Genomic DNA, 19,953 nt, shown 5'->3' with positions numbered 1-19,953 from the left:
CAAGATCTAGCTATATTTCTGCAAAATAATAATAATAATAATAATAATAATAATAATAATAATAAATCAATAAAAACTAGTTTTATTAAGATATTTGTACAAATGCAGACGGATTGAACCTTTCTTTTGTCGAATATGAAAAATTATTTATGCATCATTCCTGAACTTTTAGAATAAAAATGTCTTGAATTTGTTTTTTAAATCCCGAACCAACCTGCATATAGGAGTCAAATGATTTAAAGGGGATTTCTTAAGATGTGTATAGAAAAGGAAATAGTTGTTCACCGAAGTGATAATTTACTTCACAATGAGAATAGAATGCAATCACTTTCACATTGATTATGAGTCCTGGATAATTTATTATTGATTCAGAAGCTGAAAACCCATTATGGCATGTTTGGTAGGAACTATTGGATAATACCAAACAAAATTAGAGAAGAAAATGAATTCATTATACCATTGAGTCCAGTCCCATCCAATACTAGGTACCAAACATACACTTATAATTTATCGGGATCAAATAACTAATCTCAAATGATGTATATGCCATTAATCCTACAATTTGATTTGGACAGACTACTAAACTAAATCAACTACGATAGTAGTGTTGCCTTCATGTATATGAGAGCAGATCTTAACATAGCTCTAGCTTTTCTATTTGGGCATAAACAACAGTGTTGACTTCATGTATCTGAGAGCAGATCTTAACATTGCTCTAGCTTTTTCTGTCTAGGCATACACACTAGGATCCTAGTACGTGAGGGATTGGCTGAGTTAGATGGTAGTATGGAACATCAATAAATCAGCCAAATCCTACATAATTCATACTCTTTTCCAAGAAATTTTTTCTAATATCATGATGCCAACAGGAACCATGTGATTATGTAGATGACAAGTTGAAGCATGGCGCCACACACAAAATTTTGTCTTCAACGCTTCACACGTGAGAAAAGGATTAGAATTCTATAGAAGCTCCTCATGTTACAATTTCTATTAGGAAAAAAAATACATAATTACAAAGATTTCAAGATACACTCTAAAAATCAAGTGGCCACATTTGTGACCACTTGATAACAATCTTGCGATTTATTAATTAATTAAATTGGTCAAGTTTACATCAACACAATTTGTGATCACAGTCACAAATTACATAAAGTCACAGTCACACAGACTCGAATTGTGAGTCAAAATTATAAATTTAGTATGATCACTCATTTTTTAGATCGTGTATAATTTATTGTTCGCAAATTTCCCAGTTTAACAATCCCATATTATTTATTGGTCTCATATTATTCATTTTGTTGGTTATAATTATCCAAATAATTGGTCACAAAATGCTATTCATCCCACCCCTTCACTCCAACTCCCAACGCCATGTCACCTCGCGGCCACGACCATCGTACCACCTGCACCAACAATAACCATTTGCAAACTAACCTAATTTGAAATAAATTGCACTAGATGCGCACCATCCCCAAATCATCACACCTCGACATTAGAAGACACGATGTGAACTATCTTAAGGTGTCCCAAACAATTGCAAGCTACTACGAACAGTTGCTAGCCCTGCTTAGCCCAGCGATCATGATTAAGTGGTGTTGGCAAGCCGCGATGGTGGCAAACGGTAATTGTTTTGTTGTGGGTGTGAATTTTGACTTGTGTTGTGTTGTCGGGTGATGTGAGTTTGGGTGGAGTAATACCATAGCCCTTGTTTTATTTTGATTAAAATTTGATTTTAATTTCAAATCAAAGTCAATAATTAATTTCATTTACACATTTCATATGATTAGGATCGTTAATGAATTGGATTTTGATCTGAATTCGATCTAAATCAGATGAAATTAATGAGAGATAGATTTAGGGTCTCAATCCAATAATTCAATCAAGATCTGAATCCAAGAATCCATTAACTAAATGAAGCAAATATGGATGTAGCCCGATCCGATCCGATAACAATCTGATCCGATTTATTATAATAATATAACATATTTTATATATTATATCATAATCTAGTAAACATAATTTTTTCCATTTTGAAACTTATATTATGCTTTACACATAATTTTCAAATAATAAAAAAATATTAGATAATAATATAATATTGTTAATTGAAATATTTGAAGATATTTAATTTTTTATTAATTAAATTAAGATAAAAATAATTATAGTAATTTGTTTTATGACATCAAAAACTAAAAATTAATATGTACAAAAATAATATACATTGTTTAAATTGATATTATTTGTGATTATAATCTTGTTGAGGCTGTGATTTTTAATAAAAATAATAAAATAAACTAGTAATATTTAGAATTGACAATTGACTAATATTTCACATTGAATGATCACTAAAATATTGGAAGAGGAGTATCCTTTAAAAAATTAGTATCCCACACTGGAAGATTACTAAAACATTCCAAAAGGAGTCTCTTTAAAAAATGAACCAAAGGAGCATCACTTGGATAAAAAATTGATTTGGGCCTTTTAGAATAATAGGTGAGCCTATCAAGATAATTAAAATATTTTTTGGGATGGTTGATCAGCTTAATGACTTCCTTGTCTATCCATGGGGTCGTAATGCATATTTTGTTTTGTTAAACTCATTACAAGAATCACATGATGAAAGAGTACAAAGGATGCAACGGAATGAACAAATAGATTGTAAGTATTCATTACGTGGATATCCACTTGCATTCCAGGTATTTTTTTCTCCTATTGTTTTATTTACTTATTGTGTATAATTTATTTGTGTAAGAATTCTAATATTTATTTTTACTTATATTGCAGTATTGGATATATGAAACATTTCCTGAGATTGGACAAAAATTTGGACGACGTAGATATAAAACATTACAAAGTCCACGAATGCACAAATGAAAGCCAAATAAAATATTGACGGAGAAAATGGTTAAACAATTTTTGGCTGCTGGAATGGTATGATTTATTTTAATCTACAATTATATGTACATTTCATTGTTTATAAACAAATTTAAAAGAAATCATTCCAATATTTTTTTACAATTACAGATTCAAGTAATTGCAGTATTACATCCTACAGAAGAAGAATTAGGAACATTATGGTATAGAACTCTTTCACTGCCACTTGACAACCAACATAGTATATTAGATGACATTGTGAATGGGGAATTCGACAATGTAGCAAAACATATCCCAGCTGATAGCATGCATGTGCAAGAAACAACTGTCGGTACTTCGAGGACATTTGCTTCAGTTGGAGTTGGGTCTAGTTCTGCTTCTGGTAGCTCAAAATACATGACAAAAGAACAAATAGGTGAAATGTTGAGTATGTACATGCAACATATAGGGTCAGATGTGTCTGGTTTGTGTGACAGCTTAAAGGCACAAATTGTTGAAGATTCGAGAAAACAAGAAGTTCACTATCATGCAATTCTTGATAATCAAAAACAACTTTTTCAACATCAACAAAGATGGAAAGAAGATCATGCATCTGGCATGCAATCTTATGTCGATGGTTCAGGTTTGTATAGAAGTTTGTTTGATGCACACATTGCTGAGGAATCAAAAAGACAAGAAGCTTATTATCAGGCGATTCTTGACAACCAAAAAAATTCTTCGAACAGCAACAAAAATGGCAACTAGATCATTACCAGGGCATGCAATCTTATGTGGATACCAATTTAAGTTTAGTGAAATCTTACATTGATGAACAAAATAAGAATGTGCTAAACAAATTGTCTAATTGGAAGTCAAATATGGAAGCGATTATTGGTTCTATACAACAAGGTGATCATGCCTGTACAAGTCCAATTCAATTCAAGCCCCCATTCTCAACAAATAGAAAGTGTTGAAACATTGAGCAAAGAAAAAAAGAGGAGAAAAAGATAGTCCTCATCATTGTTTACAAGTTATCATTTAGAAGACTCTTATGGAAATGTACATAAGAATTAGAGATTGGGTGTTGCAAAATCCATGGGGTAAGAGATTTAATTTTACTTTATTAGCTTGAATATTATAATTTGTATTTGATTTATTTGACATTAATTTGAATTATGTTATAAAGTGTATATTGGAATGATGGAGCTTGCAATCTCTACGGAAGAGAGATGTTAAAAAGCATAATGGATAAAACTAAAGATATGAATATTGCGGTAAGTAAAACTTAGTAATCATAATCAATTATATTCTATTATTAATATATTTAATTAACGTCTTTATTTTATTAGAATATTGATGTAGAGTTAAAGCTATTGACGTGGTTATTAATGGCAGTTGTGCCTTGGTGTCTAAAAAATACATATCTTGGACTTTAGATTTGAAAATGAATGTGCTCGTTGGCAAATAAATGTACAAGAAGGAAAATCCAATTCTCCAGCTGGTCTTATTGTGTTGTAGGAGTATGTAAATCGAAAATTGCTAATAACTGGTTGTCCATGGATAGTGTGCAAGTATTTATTAATTCCTTGTTCATATCTAAGTAACACTCGGTGTCTTTTTCTTGTTAATTTTTCTGAATGAAAATTTTGGATATAAGATTATAGCTACAATATTCATACACCAAAAAAAGTCAAAGCACATGCAAAAGCAGCATTGAATTTAGTTGAATCATTATTGATATTTGTAGATTTTTGGTCCAAGAGGCAAAATTAAGGAAATATAGAAACAAAAAAATGGAGTTGGAAATCATAATTTATCTACTTGTGTGCACAATGGGTGAGTGTTTAAATAGTTTGTTGTTTACTATAATATTTTATTTTTCGTTAGTTTGATTTTACATTTTTATATGAATTTAATTTGACATAATACAGTTTTTTTATAAGCCAAATTGTGCAATATTTCTACTCAAATATATATATAATGCTTTGTTATGGAACATCCAATAGAATCAATTTCGTCAAACATAATGGTTATATATAGACGGAAAGTTGCAGTAGATATTTGTCATAATGAATACTTTGTATATCCTTGTACATCTTGATTGTAATAGTACTAACTTGAGCATTCTTGGAAAGACTGTTATGTAATAAAGTATCAATAAAATTAGGTTATATGTTCATTTGTACTTTTTTTAAATTTTTTATTGGTATGTTGTTAGTGTTTCTATAATAAAAAAATTTTAAAAAATAAAAACTAATTTGTTACTTTGCAGCATTGGTTTAATCGAAGAGTTATGGAAAGAAAAAAGACAACTACAAAGTTCATACAAGGTGGATATGTATGGCATTTAGACTTTAAACCTTTGAGGATAAGGTGAATTTAAGGGTAAATGATGTATTAATTTAAGGGGAAAAAATGTGATACCATCAACTAACGCCTACCTTCTGAAGCTCTTCTAGGTTTACCATGTAACATCTTTTGTTTCATTCTCATCATCTTCGTATGACCAATTCTTGACTGTTGGAGTTTAGCAATGAATTGTTCTCTCTCTCTCTCTCTCTCTGGATTCATCGCAAACTTGTGATATTTATCATTAAGGTACCTAGAAACTAGAATTGTCAGTACTTTTCACAAAACCCACACAAAATGACCATGCTGACCTAAAGTATCTTCATTCTTGTCTGTTGTTGTGTATGTTTTTTTCATTTGCGTATTTTTCTGTATTTCTTGTGAATTTTTAATAAGAAGACTTTTGGTAGAATCAGCGAACTAATAAATGCTTTAATCTAGTAAGATTATTGCATTCAAAATTTGTGGTCTCGACAAAAGATAAAAACAAAGATAATAAATATCATGATTTATGTAAGCAATTCTTCCATGGAAATATAATCAATTATGCATGTTAACCTCATTCCAACTATGCAAACAATTGACTTGTATCAATCCCTTCACACACTACACATTATGTTAAAGAACTACCATCTGTAAGTCATCTAGGTGATTGGGTCCATAGAATGCAACTCCTGCTGGATTGACTCTATGCTAGCGTCATGTTCAGTTGATAGCAAGAACTTCACCAGTTGCTCTGACAACTCTTCTTGACATTGTTCGGAAATAACCAAAGTGAGTAATGTGAAGAATATCATTACAGTCGCACCCAGCAGTGAATAGGAATTAATAGCAACCAATTCCATTTTCATCAACCATTCTTTATTAACTATCGATAAAAATCCCTCCTGTTCCCTGAAATGCTTTCCATATTACCTTTACTGAGATGAAGTTACATTCAGCAGTGAACCCTGCAAAAAAACCAGTTTTAGGGAAACTATATATGAAATAGTGTAATTTAAAAAATAGTACTCATAATAATAGAGATAAAAGCCAAGAAAAAAATTTGTTAAACATCCCTAAAAATCTTCTTTCACTAATTTATAAATGACATTTACCTACTTTTAAAGTTCTGAAGGAAATGATCATTGATGAAACGTGATGTGTCAAGTCAATCCAACCCTTTTTTGTCTACAATTTGCTCGAATGAGGAATTTGGAATTGAAATTCATGAAAAAAACAGTCGAACAAAAATTTCTCCAAAAGTGAAGATGCATATGATAATACCATTACTTTTAACTGTTAGAATCTACTAATATTAAAAAAAAAAAAAAAAAGAAAAGAACCAAAAGACCAAAAAAAATATGATCACATTTCCTAGAATCTATTAATAAATTTATCACTGCTTTCACTGCATCCCATAAAGCAAGTAAACATCCAAATTCACAAAGATTAGTTGGAAAGTAATATAATAAAGAGCTCATAGATAAGAAAAGTAGTAAAAATTATGTAACGTTCCAAATTTTATTTTTCTCTTATGTAGGTCTTAAATTTTGTTAATGCAACTTTGATCGTTAGCAAATTAATTGGTCCATGCCTACATTGTCATTATAATAAAGTTCATTAATTAAAATGATAATACAATATATATGTATATATATTTTTTTAAAATAATTATTTCCTAATCATGCACTTTTCTTATTTTTTTTTCTAAATATTATGTGGGCCCAATAATTGGGTATAGTAGATATTAACAAAAATAAATGAATATGAGTCTCATTTTGTAGATCGTGTTAAATTACGTAAATCAAGTTTAAGAGAAATTTATTTTGAACGCATTTTATCAAGTTATTGTGGTCGAAACGAAATTTATGTAACCATTTAATATAATATTAATTATTATATTCCTTTGCATTGATTGGTTGGCATGTGTGAGATTTCACGTGGTAAATAAATAACCAATCTTGTCATTTTGTTTGCTTTGAATTCTATTAATGGTATACGTGTGTGTAAGTTATGAGATCGTGTGGTAGTTTTTTTCCAAATACTTGGCCATTTTCTTTTACCCACCACCAAGTATATTTATTTAACTTACATACACCGTTATTTCATACATACAAAGTTATAAACTCCATATACTTTGCTATTCTTCAAGTCAAGGGTAACAGGAGAATCCTTTTTCAAGTTTTTAACAAATTCAAATTTTTAAGGTAAGATACATAAGTGCAGTGATTAAAATTTTTATTCTCCATAATATCTATATTATGATTTCATTCAATGCCTTAATATTCCAAGAAATGATTTTTATGTTAAATTCTTTGGGATTGACCGTTAGGTCCAATTATGTTAAATCCTACGGGATGTGGGAATTTTAAAGAAATTCCTTGAACCATATGAATGTCGAGTATGAATGTTTTTCATTTATATTTATGTTATGTTGAATAGAAATTTGCACATATCTTACTGAGTATTTTACTGAATAGAAATACTTACTCTTACAAACAAATTTCAGATTAGAACGAGTCGTGCTAGACGCGTGGAAGATTGGACGAGTGGATGCTTCTGGGTTGCCAAGTAAAAAAAAATAATAATAATAATAATAATAATAATAATAATTTTTATTATATTCATGAATAGGCTTTTATTTTGACATGTTCATGTTTAGTATCTGCACTTTTATTCTGCAGTTTTGACATTCATGTTGGTGTATTTCATTTAAATTGATGTTGAATGATTTTAATTAAATTTAAATGTTAGTTGGTTACTCTTTTAAATTCATAGAGTCGATTTATCAAATTTTCTTTAAAGTTTTAAAAGTAGATTTTATCTCTTCAAAAATAAAAAACTTGGTAACACTCCTTTTGTTTTAAAAAAAAAAAATAAACAAAAAAAGGGGACGTTACAAATTAAGTTTTTAATAAGGAATTGAAGAGCAAGAAATAGGTAAGTGGAGAACAAATCTACCTTTGGAAACATAGTAAGAGAATATAACTGGTGGCATCAAGTCAGAAAGTCTTTCAAATATGTATAAATGAGATCAACTGAATAAAGAAAGATGGAAAAACGTTTTTAAGAATTAAGGGGAGGAAATAAGAAATAAAAGCAAAAGAATATATGAGATATTTTTTAAAGATTTACGTACATAATTCTCATGATATGATAATATATCTTTACTATATTAAATTTCATCATCTACAAAGTAAATTATGATAACTGACAAGAAAAAAGTAAAATGAAACAACTTTTGACTTACGTGTGTATCAATGAAAAGAATTCTTTGTACACAACATTTGTAGTACATCTTTCGTGTAAATGGTCAGCATTTGTTAGTTTTAAGCATAGTTGTCAGATTCGGCCCGAACATTGACCCAGGTCAATGGGTTAATGGTTCAACCGGTGGGTCAATTCTTATCAAATATATTATTAAATATTTTCATTGAACAATAAAATTTTTCCATTTTCTACAAATAACTAAATTAGTCTCATATTATTTTGTTAACTAAATATCAATATGTATCCCCAAATAACACAAATTCTAAATCATATCTAATCAAATATGCATTTGAAACAATTAAAATAACAATCAATGATAAAAAAACAACTTTATCTAACAAAATTCAACAAAATAGATTCATATGTTATAAGAATATGCTTACAAAATCAAAACCGTAATTTAAAAGTCATTTGTGGATAAAGAACATGTGAACAAATTAAATTATTTGAGATAAATCAATATTTTCTTAATTAAGATGAGTTGGAGCACATCCATGCTGGGGTCTCGGACATAAATTCTTCAATTCCTTCGCCTTGTATAAATGACGGAGTCTCAGTCATACTAAAATCATCGTTTCCATTGTTTGTATCACTTCTATTTTCATTGCCGTTGCCAACATTTTCACAACAATCAAGATCAAGATCGTCAAAATGTAATTCATCTGGAAAAAGTTTTAAAATTCAATGTTACGTCATATATACTTTAATATAAATAAGAAACATTAGCATTAATCGAACAATTATCATCATTTTTGTCATTTTTTATAGTACATGCACCCAATTCACGACGAAATACCTCCAACTCATCATCTACCAAAGTTGGTGGCTCTTCCTCTAAAATCCAATTACCATAGATGCCAAACCTTTCAAAGTCGATGGGATCGTAATTTCAACTCTTGAAATAATTCCTAAATAAAGTATTTAATTCGTTTTATAAATAATCAAATATAATTCTAGTAGAGGAATGCAAAATCTTAAAATCAAATAAATCACAATAGGATGAAAACAATTATTTACACAATATTACTATTGTTGCATTTGTAAATTGTAGTGAACATTAACAAGACCATTAAGCTGTTGATGCTCGAGTTTATTTCTCTTTTTTAAATAAATGTGTTCAAACATACTCCAATTTCTCTCGCAGTCTGAAGAACCACATGTTTGACTTAATACTCGAATTGCAAGCGTTTGTCGGTTTGGTACACTACTACCATAACACATTCACCATTCATCTGTAAAAAAAAAAAAAAAATTAAATAAAATAGATGTACGTTATATAAACTAAAATTTGAGTTATATAATATAACAAAGTACATAACATGAGGATAAAATTTTACCAGGAGCCATTTTATGGTAATCAGCTACAGCAGATAAACGTCCAAAATCACCTTGTGCTTGCCTAAATTGTCTCATTTCACCCGTCAATTTACTTCTTAAATCGGGTTGACCATAATCATATCTCTCAATTACATCTAAAAGTCTTGAAATAATTTGTTTATGATTTCCCATATCAGGATTATTATATTGAAAAGAAGGGTTTAACCAATATCCAGCAGCATGAAGATTCTTACGCAATTGACTATACCATCGGTTCTGAATAATTTGCAAATAAGGAGCAATTCTATTTTTCCTTCTTTGAAATCTGCATGAATAGCTTCATACAAGTAGCCCATTGAAGGCTTTTCATCACTATCAACAATGCGTAGAACATGAACGAGGGGCTCAGTAAGTTGCACAATAGTAGCACACTATTTTCAAAACACTGGATCAAGTACATCATGAACAAATCTTTTTCCTTTACTTTCTTTGCATATGCTAATAATGTCCACTCTCGAAATGTCACAATTGCTCTTAATGGATCCTTTTGGACCAAAATGCTTTGTAGAGCAATAAAATTAATGGCAAAACGAGTGAGAAGCAGGTTAAAGTATTTCTTTTTCTCCAGTAAACTTCTTCATCAAATGCAATAGGTAGAAATGATTGTATATGTATTTTGTGATTTTTAATGCCTAAGATAGACATTACTGACTTCATCAAGCTTACCAATATCATGAAACATTAGATTAATGCAATGGGTTGCACATGGAGACAAAACTTCTTGTCCCAATAGCCTACCAGCGGCAACATAATTTGTAGCATTGTCTTTCACCATATGGACCACATATTCCGAACCTACAAATAACACAACATCTCAAAATAATTTGTATAACATGTCAACAATTTTTGATTCTTCTGAAGCATCTACAAATTTTTAGAATAATGCTCCTTTTGGACAATACACTTAAAAATTAATGAGAGCTCTTCTACATTGATCTGTCCAACCGTCTGCAATAATTGTACAATCTGTAGTCTTTCATGTTGAACGATAGCTTTCAACATAATTCTGCACCTCCTTGACATTTTTAGCCAACAAATAACCATGAAGACTATGAAAGTTTGGACCTTTATAGCCAAGGCCCATGCTAGCTATGACATCTATACTTTGTTGATAATACACAGAATTTACAGCATTGAAAGGAATACACGAATCAATCATCATCACCCAAATCTCTATGCATTTGCTCTTCTTGTTCTCGATAGTAAGAACTACGTGGGTTACATTCATCAAGAATTTCTTGAGTTTTACGCTTCTTTGCAGCAAAGATATCTAAGTTTTCTTTCATTTTGAATATAACATCAGGAGGTGCTTTCCGACATGAATCAACATCACTTTTTATTCCTGCTAAGTGTTGTTTCACTCGGTTGACACCACCTCCAGCGAAAGTCTTTCCACGATACAAGCAGACAAGTTTTTTTTTTATTCCATTATTACTAGCTTCTAATATCTCTTTACAATGACCCCATGCAATATCTATTTTTCCTCTAGCACGATTCTTTAGTAGAGATGAACAATGCAGTTTATTATTATCACCAGCAAACTGTACAAAGGAAAAAAACTATACATCATGCTTGTTCACCGTTGGAAAAATAATGAACATAGGCAACTCAGACAATTGATTATTAATATTAGGGAAATGTACATGAAGTTGAGGCTATTTCATAAGACTTGATATACCACATCAACTTCATGAAGTTGAGGCTATTTCAGGCCTAGATTGCAATAAGTGTTCATCGTGGTCCATAGAACTAAGGCAACACCGAATTTAATCCCTTGACAAGAAAGCAGCTTCCTTCATTCCCAAAAAAAAAAATATAAATGCAGATCAATGAAATATATACTCTACCTTAATGTGTACTTGTATTATGTATGTTTAACACGCACAAATACATTACAAATAAGCAATTTACCTGGGGTTTCTTGTCATCAAGCCTAACAAGTGATTTCAATTTTATTGTAGTGTACAGACCTCCAATCCAGTTAACCACAAAAAGAAAAGCCTATTTCGTTCTCACTGGGACCTCACCTTTAAGGCAATCCAATTACTGAATTACAATCTTAATTCTTTTTAGTTTTTTATAATAGATGCTGGCATGCTGCAATTACCCATCGCCACAACTAATGAACTAAACAATATAATAATTTTTTTATAGTAATCTATTTGAAGTTTTGAACAATAAAAACGGTTAACAGAAGAAGAACACATATGTATGATTTAGAAAATTTGCAAAGTATAAAATCAATTTTGGTCGAGTTTTTGTAGCAAAATACATCTGACAGACTAACCTGCTTTTCCAATTCCATCTCTTAAAACTCGAACTTGGATATTTGGATTTTTGGGAGTGGTTGAATTGCAAGAGATTGGAGACGTCGGCCGAGCTTATTGATTTTTCACGTATGAAGAACCCTTAATTTCTAAGACTTTGAGAAGAAATGGAATTGGGGAAACTGGGAAAGTGTAAAGGCAAAGAAATTGAGAAAATGTGAGTTACTTAAGACTTGATCGGGTTACAGAAAAGTTAGTAGATGGGTTTCATTAAAAATCGATGGTTTATCGGGTAGATGGCGGGCTTCTTCTTCAGTTTTAAATTCAATAAACTCAGACTGGACCTGGGTCCTGTTCAACGGTTTCCGGACTAAATCGACCGATCCGGTCTGGGTTTTATAACTATGGTTTTAAGTAGAACTTTGATAGATTTGTTTGTTTTTGCTCTTGATAATGCTACATAAAGCTGAACATGACAGAAAACTGGTTGGGGAAGATACAAACCAACAAAATCAAATGTTTGACCTTGTGCTTTGTTTATCATCATTACAAAGCGCGGCCTAATTGGAAATTGAATTCTTTTGAATTGAATTTTGATCACTTTTTAGATATATAAAAGGGATCCCCGACAAATAAATAAATAAATAAATCCACAATATTCACCAGTTGTGATTTCAACAACAATTACATTCTTTTCAAACTTTCAACAAGGCGTGTCCCGTTACATAACCCTTCTGAAGAATTGATATTTCGTAATAACATCACGTGACAGATCATCTTAAGTATCAATTTATGAGGTGGAATGCCATTTTAGGTTAAACTATTTAAAAAATCTTCTTGCAAGCTCTATCAATTGCTTCATTAAAACTATAGTATGTATAAATTTCACCAGGAATTTGTTCAAGTAAAATTTTGTTAATATGATCAACACATTCATTGTAGTTGTAAGAATGAGTCGATTTGCTATTGCGGGGGGATTATCAACATATACTTCTATATCTGAAAAGACATGATGTATCAAATTTTTTAGGATGAAATTTCATCTTCAAATGATAAAATTATGTCATCTCGAAGCTTAATGCATTTACTCTTTCTCCATTACATCTCCAATTCTTAGCAAATAACTATAGAAAGTGGGATCCAATTTAGCTCTTATATTTTCGGTTAATGGAAGATGCAAAAAGGAAGGCCATAAATCAAAGAAAACTAAGCTAACAATCATTATGTCGTATTTTTTCTCTTTTTGCACAATTGGTAGAATTTGTCAAAAATCGGTAATATTTCTAAGCATTTTATCCACAGCTTCTACAGCAGAATGATTGACCATCGGTGCTTCATCCCAAATGTTTAATCTAGAAATTTTCAACAAAGTTCCTAAAGCTAATTGCTTGCTAACAGAACAACTTATTTCACCAATTGTTTCCAAATGAATTTTAAATATTAAATGAGTTGTTCGACCACCAGGTAAAAGAGATGTGGATACTCCAGATGATGCTATTTTTAAAGCAATTAAATTTTGTGACCTTACAGAACTTAGGAATGCTTTATATAAGAAGGTTTTGCCCGTTTCACCTGGACCATCAACGAAAAAAGCACAATTTGATTCTAATTTCACTTTTTCCATGATTATATCATATGCAAACTGCTGTTCTTTATTTAATGTTGCTGCACAATCAAGTCCCCCTTCAATATCAAAATTAGTTGTTTCTTCAACAATTGTTCTCAACCTTTCAGTCTCATAAATATTTACATTGAATGATACCATTGCATAATCGTTTATGTTCTTAACTAATGATTCCAAAATAGAACTGATATCTTCTTAAGCTTGTAATTCAGCAACCTCTATAGATATATTTTCATGTACATAATCATCAATTATATAAACTTTAAACTTATCCTACAAGAGTTTTGGATGATTAGGATTACAAAGCGTTAAAAAGACGCCTCAAAGCAGTAAGCATCTCGTATAAGATATATATTTTTGACAATGATTATCTCCATCTAGCGAACCATGTAGAAGTGCTAGATCAAGATATGTAGGAGCCGTTACACCATTCAAATTTTGTAAAAGATCGAAACATTCTGATCCTGTAATATGATTAAGAAGAATACGAAGAAAATATCGTTCTCGTTCAGATGGGTTTGTTGTGTAACAATTCGTCTTATAACAACATGATTTTTTCTAGGAGTCCAAATGTTATTTGCATTCCGAACAAAATGTTTTGAAAAATCTCGATACAATAATGCACGAGCAAATTTATTAGTTTCATTCATTCTAAAAAAATTCAATTAACATAGTTTTCCTTGTACTTTCTTTTTGAATAATTGTAAATAAATCATCTTTATCGGCATACGTTAATTGTTGATGATCCTCAGTATGAAGCTGTAAAGAGTAAACAGATCAGACAAATCACAAAAAAAAATCCTCCACAAAGTTTCATGTGGAGATATCCATCTAGTATATTGATAAACTGAAATTTCATTAATTTGTTTGTTTGTTTCATTTGTATTTATACAAAAAATTAATACAATTATGACCTTTGTACACATTTTTGTAGGGATATTTAACAGTTTTGATAGAAGAACGTACTTCAACATTAATATGACAATCAAATTTACCACTTAAATAAGGATTTATGGTACGATCCAATGATTGTCTAACATTTCACCTTCAACTTTAAAAAAAATACCACTATAACGACGCCTATACAATGGCTATAAGTCATCACCAAAAATAGTACTATTACAATAATCTTTCAAATATTTATTTTACAACCTTTATTTGATTCCATATAGATATTTTTAGGATTTAGGTTTCCACAAGACCCATGCATATTGTGTTTAACAATAACAGAATGAAGACAAAAATATTTCTCTTTGTCAAGAATTTCACGAGAAACTATCTTATCAACATGTTCAGCACAATAAATTTTGTGACCAAATTTAAAATTTAATAATAGATGTGCATGAGGTTGTCTTCTTTTTTGGAATTCAATCATATATATGTAAGCAATAACAGGGCTTAGTAGTTTTTTTTTATATAAATCATTTTTCAACTCCTCTAATTTTGCTATAAAGATACGCACAATTAGATTAGGTCGATTTTGAACTTCATCATTGTGCTTTAGTTCTTGCTTAATTTCTGGCCAATTAGAATTACATGTCATAGTAAAAAATACATCTAGTTTTCTGTAATGTTGCACAATAGCCATTGCATACATATACCTCCTTAGCAAATTTCTAGAACCACATGTAAGATTGTGGTAGAACAAATTTTCTTCCAACTTTATACTCCCTTGTTTTTTCACTTTCAACACTATCTACAATGTCCTGATAAAGTTTAGCATGATTTTTTTTATTACGAAAATAATCTAGTATAGTAGTTTTAATCTTAATATACATATCTACAATATATTGTTGAAATAGTCTACTTGTATAAAGTAACACGAACGTACCATGGGATCTGATTTGTAATTTGTACAAATGGTATTCTTGACAAGAAACTTGAGATCGTTTCTTCGTTTCATTAAGCACTGCATCACATAAAAATAATACAATTTGAATATTCATATTCATTTGAAGTAGTAAAATTACAAAAGTAATTAAATTTACTAAAAAGTGCATCATATAACTTACATCATTTTTTTTTTTTAAGAATTTCAGTTGCAGAGTTCATTGTGCTAGGAAGAACGATAGGGTTGGGCAAATGTTGAGGTAAGAAGTGTGGGCATCTATACATGGTTGTTAAACTCGAACCGATAATTGACCCGAAAAAATCATTGGGTCACCGAGTCAATGGTTCAACTGGTGACTCGATGATTGAATCGGTGGGCTATTGTTAGATCGTAATTTTAATTAAAATATATTTTTGAACTAAAAAGAAAATTATTTTGCTAAATCTAAATATATATGTCTGATTCGCATTATGTAACCAAAGTTTACAAGTTTCCGAAATGGTCAAGGAAGTGAGATATAACCTTGGAAGCCATGTTTCGAATTATTGCCAATGCAAATAGAGTACAACTTTTACATTGTATTTTGGTTATCATTTCTCTAAATCTGAATATATATATTTTGCTAAAAAGAAGAGTAAAGACTGGTCATTCCAAAGCGGTTAAGGATCAAATACTCCTACTTGAATGCCAATGTTTGAGCCACTCCTTATCCAAATTGGAGAAAAAAATTTACATTATAATTGTTAACAACATTGAACCAGCTTAAAAGTAATTTAAACCTGTCCGAACCGATCGGTTCTTAAACAGCTCATCCGGTTCTTGTCGTGTACACTCGCTTATTTGTTCAATTAATGAACTTGAGCCGAACTACTATCCTATTCGACGGTTTCTGATCCGGTATATCTCTCAATACCTTCCTGCCAATCAGATTCTCCATATGGAAAGATCAAAGAATATTGTAAAGGATCATAACAATCATAGTAATAGTGAATTTTGTGTGATTCACCAAAATGACCATATATAGTAATATCACGAACACGTATATTTGCATTTTTATCATCTTCGACCCATACAACAGCTACTTGAGATGCTGTTGGAGCATTAAAAACTTTTTGATCAACTCTAAGATGTCCGATGGTGTTGCAAGTTAGGAATACTACTTAAAGATCTAAAGAATCTACTATATGGATTTACGGTTAGAATTTGCTTTAAAATAATCAAAATAGATTCAACAAAATTCTTTGAAATTTTCATACGATTTTGAAGCTTATTATGTGTATCATAAAAATATAACTGCATATAAGAAGATGTATTATTCTCTGACATAAGTTGATTTATATAATGATACACTTGTTCTTGCACCATGAATATATAAATACCTCTATATATTTTAAAAAGTTCTTTATCATACTTTACACCAAACGAAATGAATGCAAAATGATTATTATATACCCTTGCAATTTTTGTAAATTTCATACACATGTTCTTTAGAAGTACATAAAGCGTACATCTAAGTTGGTGATTTGAGCACAAAAAGCTTAACTTTTTCATCATATCAGCAAAATCCTTTACTTTCTTTGAAAATTTTATGTACACCACAATATTTATAATCGATACTTGTTGGTAATATATATGAAGTACTTGTTACATTCAATAGGTTTGAACTTTTTTCTAATTCAAGATTGAGACCATTAATTATTACTTGGTTTGACGTTGAAGCTTCAAAATCATGATGTGCTGTAAATTCGTACAATTCAACAAGACTTGAGCTATTCTCCCAAGATGGCATACGGTTATTTATCCTCTTTCGAAAATCAATGCACTCAATTTGTACTTGATTGTACCGATCTCTTTCTCTTCGATTATGTTGTTGACAAATAAAGGCATGATATGACTCGCTAATAGTTTGAGAGATAGCTTCAAGGTTCACTAAATCAACATGTCCATTAACAAATGGTTCAAAAATATTCATTCAACACTAACAATTACTATAGAATATTTGCACTCCAACTTCAACAATAGAATCTGAAAGTATTAGAAAGAAATAATTCTACATATGTTAAAACATATATGCAATAAAAATAAAATCCACATTACGCAACAATGACTAAAAATATATTTTAGAAAGAAAGGAAAAAGTGCGTTCATAAAATATACAAACAAAGCTCGAGAACCAGCAACTATTACAAATTTTACAAGTTACCATAAATAAATAATCAAAATAAACATGCTATATTAACATATGAACAAAAACCTAGACAGTTCAATTGGAAAAATTTACCTAATATAAAGTGCACTACTCTAGTCGTCAATTAGAACCACCGGAATACAATCTAACACCATACACATAAGAACAATAAATACAAATTAGAGTTTGCAATTTGCCAATAATAGTTGAATGATAAACACTATAATAAAAACTTTAGGAAAAAATACAAAACAAACTATAAACTAAAAATAGAACTCAACAAAATCTTAAAAAACAACAATAATAAATAAATAAATGAAAAAGAAATAACATACTTAAAGATAACACAGTTCAATTGATGTTTAAATTTTTAAAATTTTTACTTTGAGAATGATAACTTACAACCTTGAATAGAAATAAAAACAAATACAATATTAACGGAACCAATAAAGTCATATAGAATGATGAAAATTATAACAAATAAAGGAAAATTAGAACCAAAAGAAGAAAACACAAATAAAAGTATTGACAATAATTAATTACTTTCAATCGAGTTGACAAATTGCATCAAAACAAATGAATCGCAACGATTAACCCTCCAAATCTCAATACACATAATTACACCAACTAGATTAGCATCATACAACAAAATTAGATGCTTATCAATTTCAGTAATTTGTTTGAATTTTACCTTTGTTGTCCTTCTTGCAGCTTGGTTTTGTTTGATTTGTCCAGAAAGGAACTTGGAAAAAAGCAAGACAAACAGAAAAGGAGTGAATGTGAAGAGAGAGAAAGCAAAATGCCATTTAGCACCCGTTTGAGCCCCCATTGAAATGCATTTTTGGCCATTTTCAACGGTGGGGGGCCATATTGACAAAAGTGTTGGAATTTAATTAATTTTTGCTCACATTTACAGGTCCATGAAATTATAATCCCGACTTACCCTTCAAATTTATGAATGAAGGAATAGAAAGGTTATTTATGAAAATTGATTTTATAAATAGAAGGTGTTTTTGACAATAAAGAATTTCAATGTTTCACGTCTGACATAAAACTGTTAGTGGGTTATTTTTTTAAAATTATGTACTCTTTAAACGATCATACGATGTCGTTTCCAATCAAAAAAAATATCTATATCCTATTAAAGAACCAGATAATGAACAATATACGAACCGATTTCAATGTGAATTGGAGGGCAGAAAAATGAATAATAAATCCAACATTCACTCTTTTATAGTAAAGGCAATGAAATAATTTCTTGAAAGTTATCTCCTCAAATGCATGAACTTAATGATATACTTATTATTCATCTAATAACGTTTCAAATTTGAGTGGCAAACTCGACTTGTGAAAACGAAGCTCGTGAGCCGAGCAGATTGGCCTGTTTGGCGAGCCGCTCATGTAACACAAGCCATGAACTTGAGCCCGAGCCGCTTGTGGCTCGTGTAAATAGTGATCGAAACGGTCACTTATTTTAAAATGCAATAGTTTCGATCACTTTTATTAAGAAAATTCAGTGACCGTTTCGATCGCTGAATTATTATCTTTTTTTTTTCCCCCTCCTCTTCGATAAATGGTCCCAATTGCCCCAAAGATTTTTCATCAAGCCAACAACTCTCTCAACTCTCTTTCTCTCAATCTCTCTTGTGTTCAATTATCTACATTATAAAATATAGATTCATTTTTACAATTTAATCATCTTCAATTTCAATTCTCGCTTCTCACACTATAAATTCACAATTATAACTTCGTACTCTTTACTCAAGTTTTAATACTTACGTCTTAGTATATCATCTATTAATCTATACTACATCATCACAATTTACAAATTTAAATGGATCCACACTCATTTGTCGAAGGCTTGTTTGATTTCGAAGGCGAATCAATGTGACACTGCAAACTCAATATCAGAATCAATTTTTCGATCTAACTGAAGTGTCAATTCTTGAAGATATTCCACATTTGGGTGCCGAAGAAAGCAATAATCCAATTAATTTGGATGGCATCGATGTTCCCGAAGCCCAAGAGGAACAAGAGGAGGAACTTGAATTAAACATTCCTGATACTAGAGAAAAGCGAAAGGGAAAAAAAAAGTCAAAGTGTTGGGATCACTTCAAATTGATTTCGACGGACGAGTCGATGGAGTCTCAGAGTCCAAAACAGTATGTAAATACAGCCAACAACGATTGACATGGGAAAAAGGCATTGG

The 19,953-nt window shown here is 30.4% G+C and overlaps 2 protein-coding genes across 6 annotated transcripts; both read right to left on the bottom strand.

Moving 5' to 3' along the window:
- Window positions 1-10,985: 10,985 nt before the first annotated feature.
- LOC111372525 lies at window positions 10,986-13,866 on the bottom strand. Its single transcript, XM_022994873.1, has 2 exons — window positions 13,402-13,866; window positions 10,986-11,375 (listed from the first exon to the last, which is right to left on the bottom strand). Exons 1-2 carry the CDS (start codon window positions 13,864-13,866, stop codon window positions 10,986-10,988), a joined length of 855 nt encoding a protein of 284 aa, XP_022850641.1.
- A 49-nt stretch (window positions 13,867-13,915) lies between these two features.
- LOC111372533 lies at window positions 13,916-18,598 on the bottom strand. 5 transcript variants are annotated; one of them, XR_002698789.1, is made up of 4 exons: window positions 18,436-18,598; window positions 17,838-17,889; window positions 16,336-16,473; window positions 13,916-15,634 (listed from the first exon to the last, which is right to left on the bottom strand). XR_002698789.1 is itself a non-coding variant. In XM_022994879.1 (3 exons), exons 1-3 carry the CDS (start codon window positions 18,571-18,573, stop codon window positions 14,377-14,379), a joined length of 324 nt encoding a protein of 107 aa, XP_022850647.1. In that variant the 5' UTR covers window positions 18,574-18,598; the 3' UTR covers window positions 13,916-14,376. The 5 variants fall into 5 exon arrangements, 1 of the variants encoding a protein (XP_022850647.1); XR_002698788.1 differs by having other exon boundaries at window positions 16,336-17,889; XR_002698790.1 differs by lacking the exon at window positions 17,838-17,889.
- Window positions 18,599-19,953: the final 1,355 nt, after the last annotated feature.

This window comes from Olea europaea, unplaced genomic scaffold (genome assembly GCF_002742605.1).
Source record: "Olea europaea var. sylvestris unplaced genomic scaffold, O_europaea_v1 scaffold1008, whole genome shotgun sequence".
Taxonomy (NCBI): Eukaryota; Viridiplantae; Streptophyta; class Magnoliopsida; order Lamiales; family Oleaceae; genus Olea; species Olea europaea.
The sequence above is the reverse complement of the archived record's forward strand: the minus strand, read 5'-3'. Positions and strand labels throughout refer to the sequence as shown.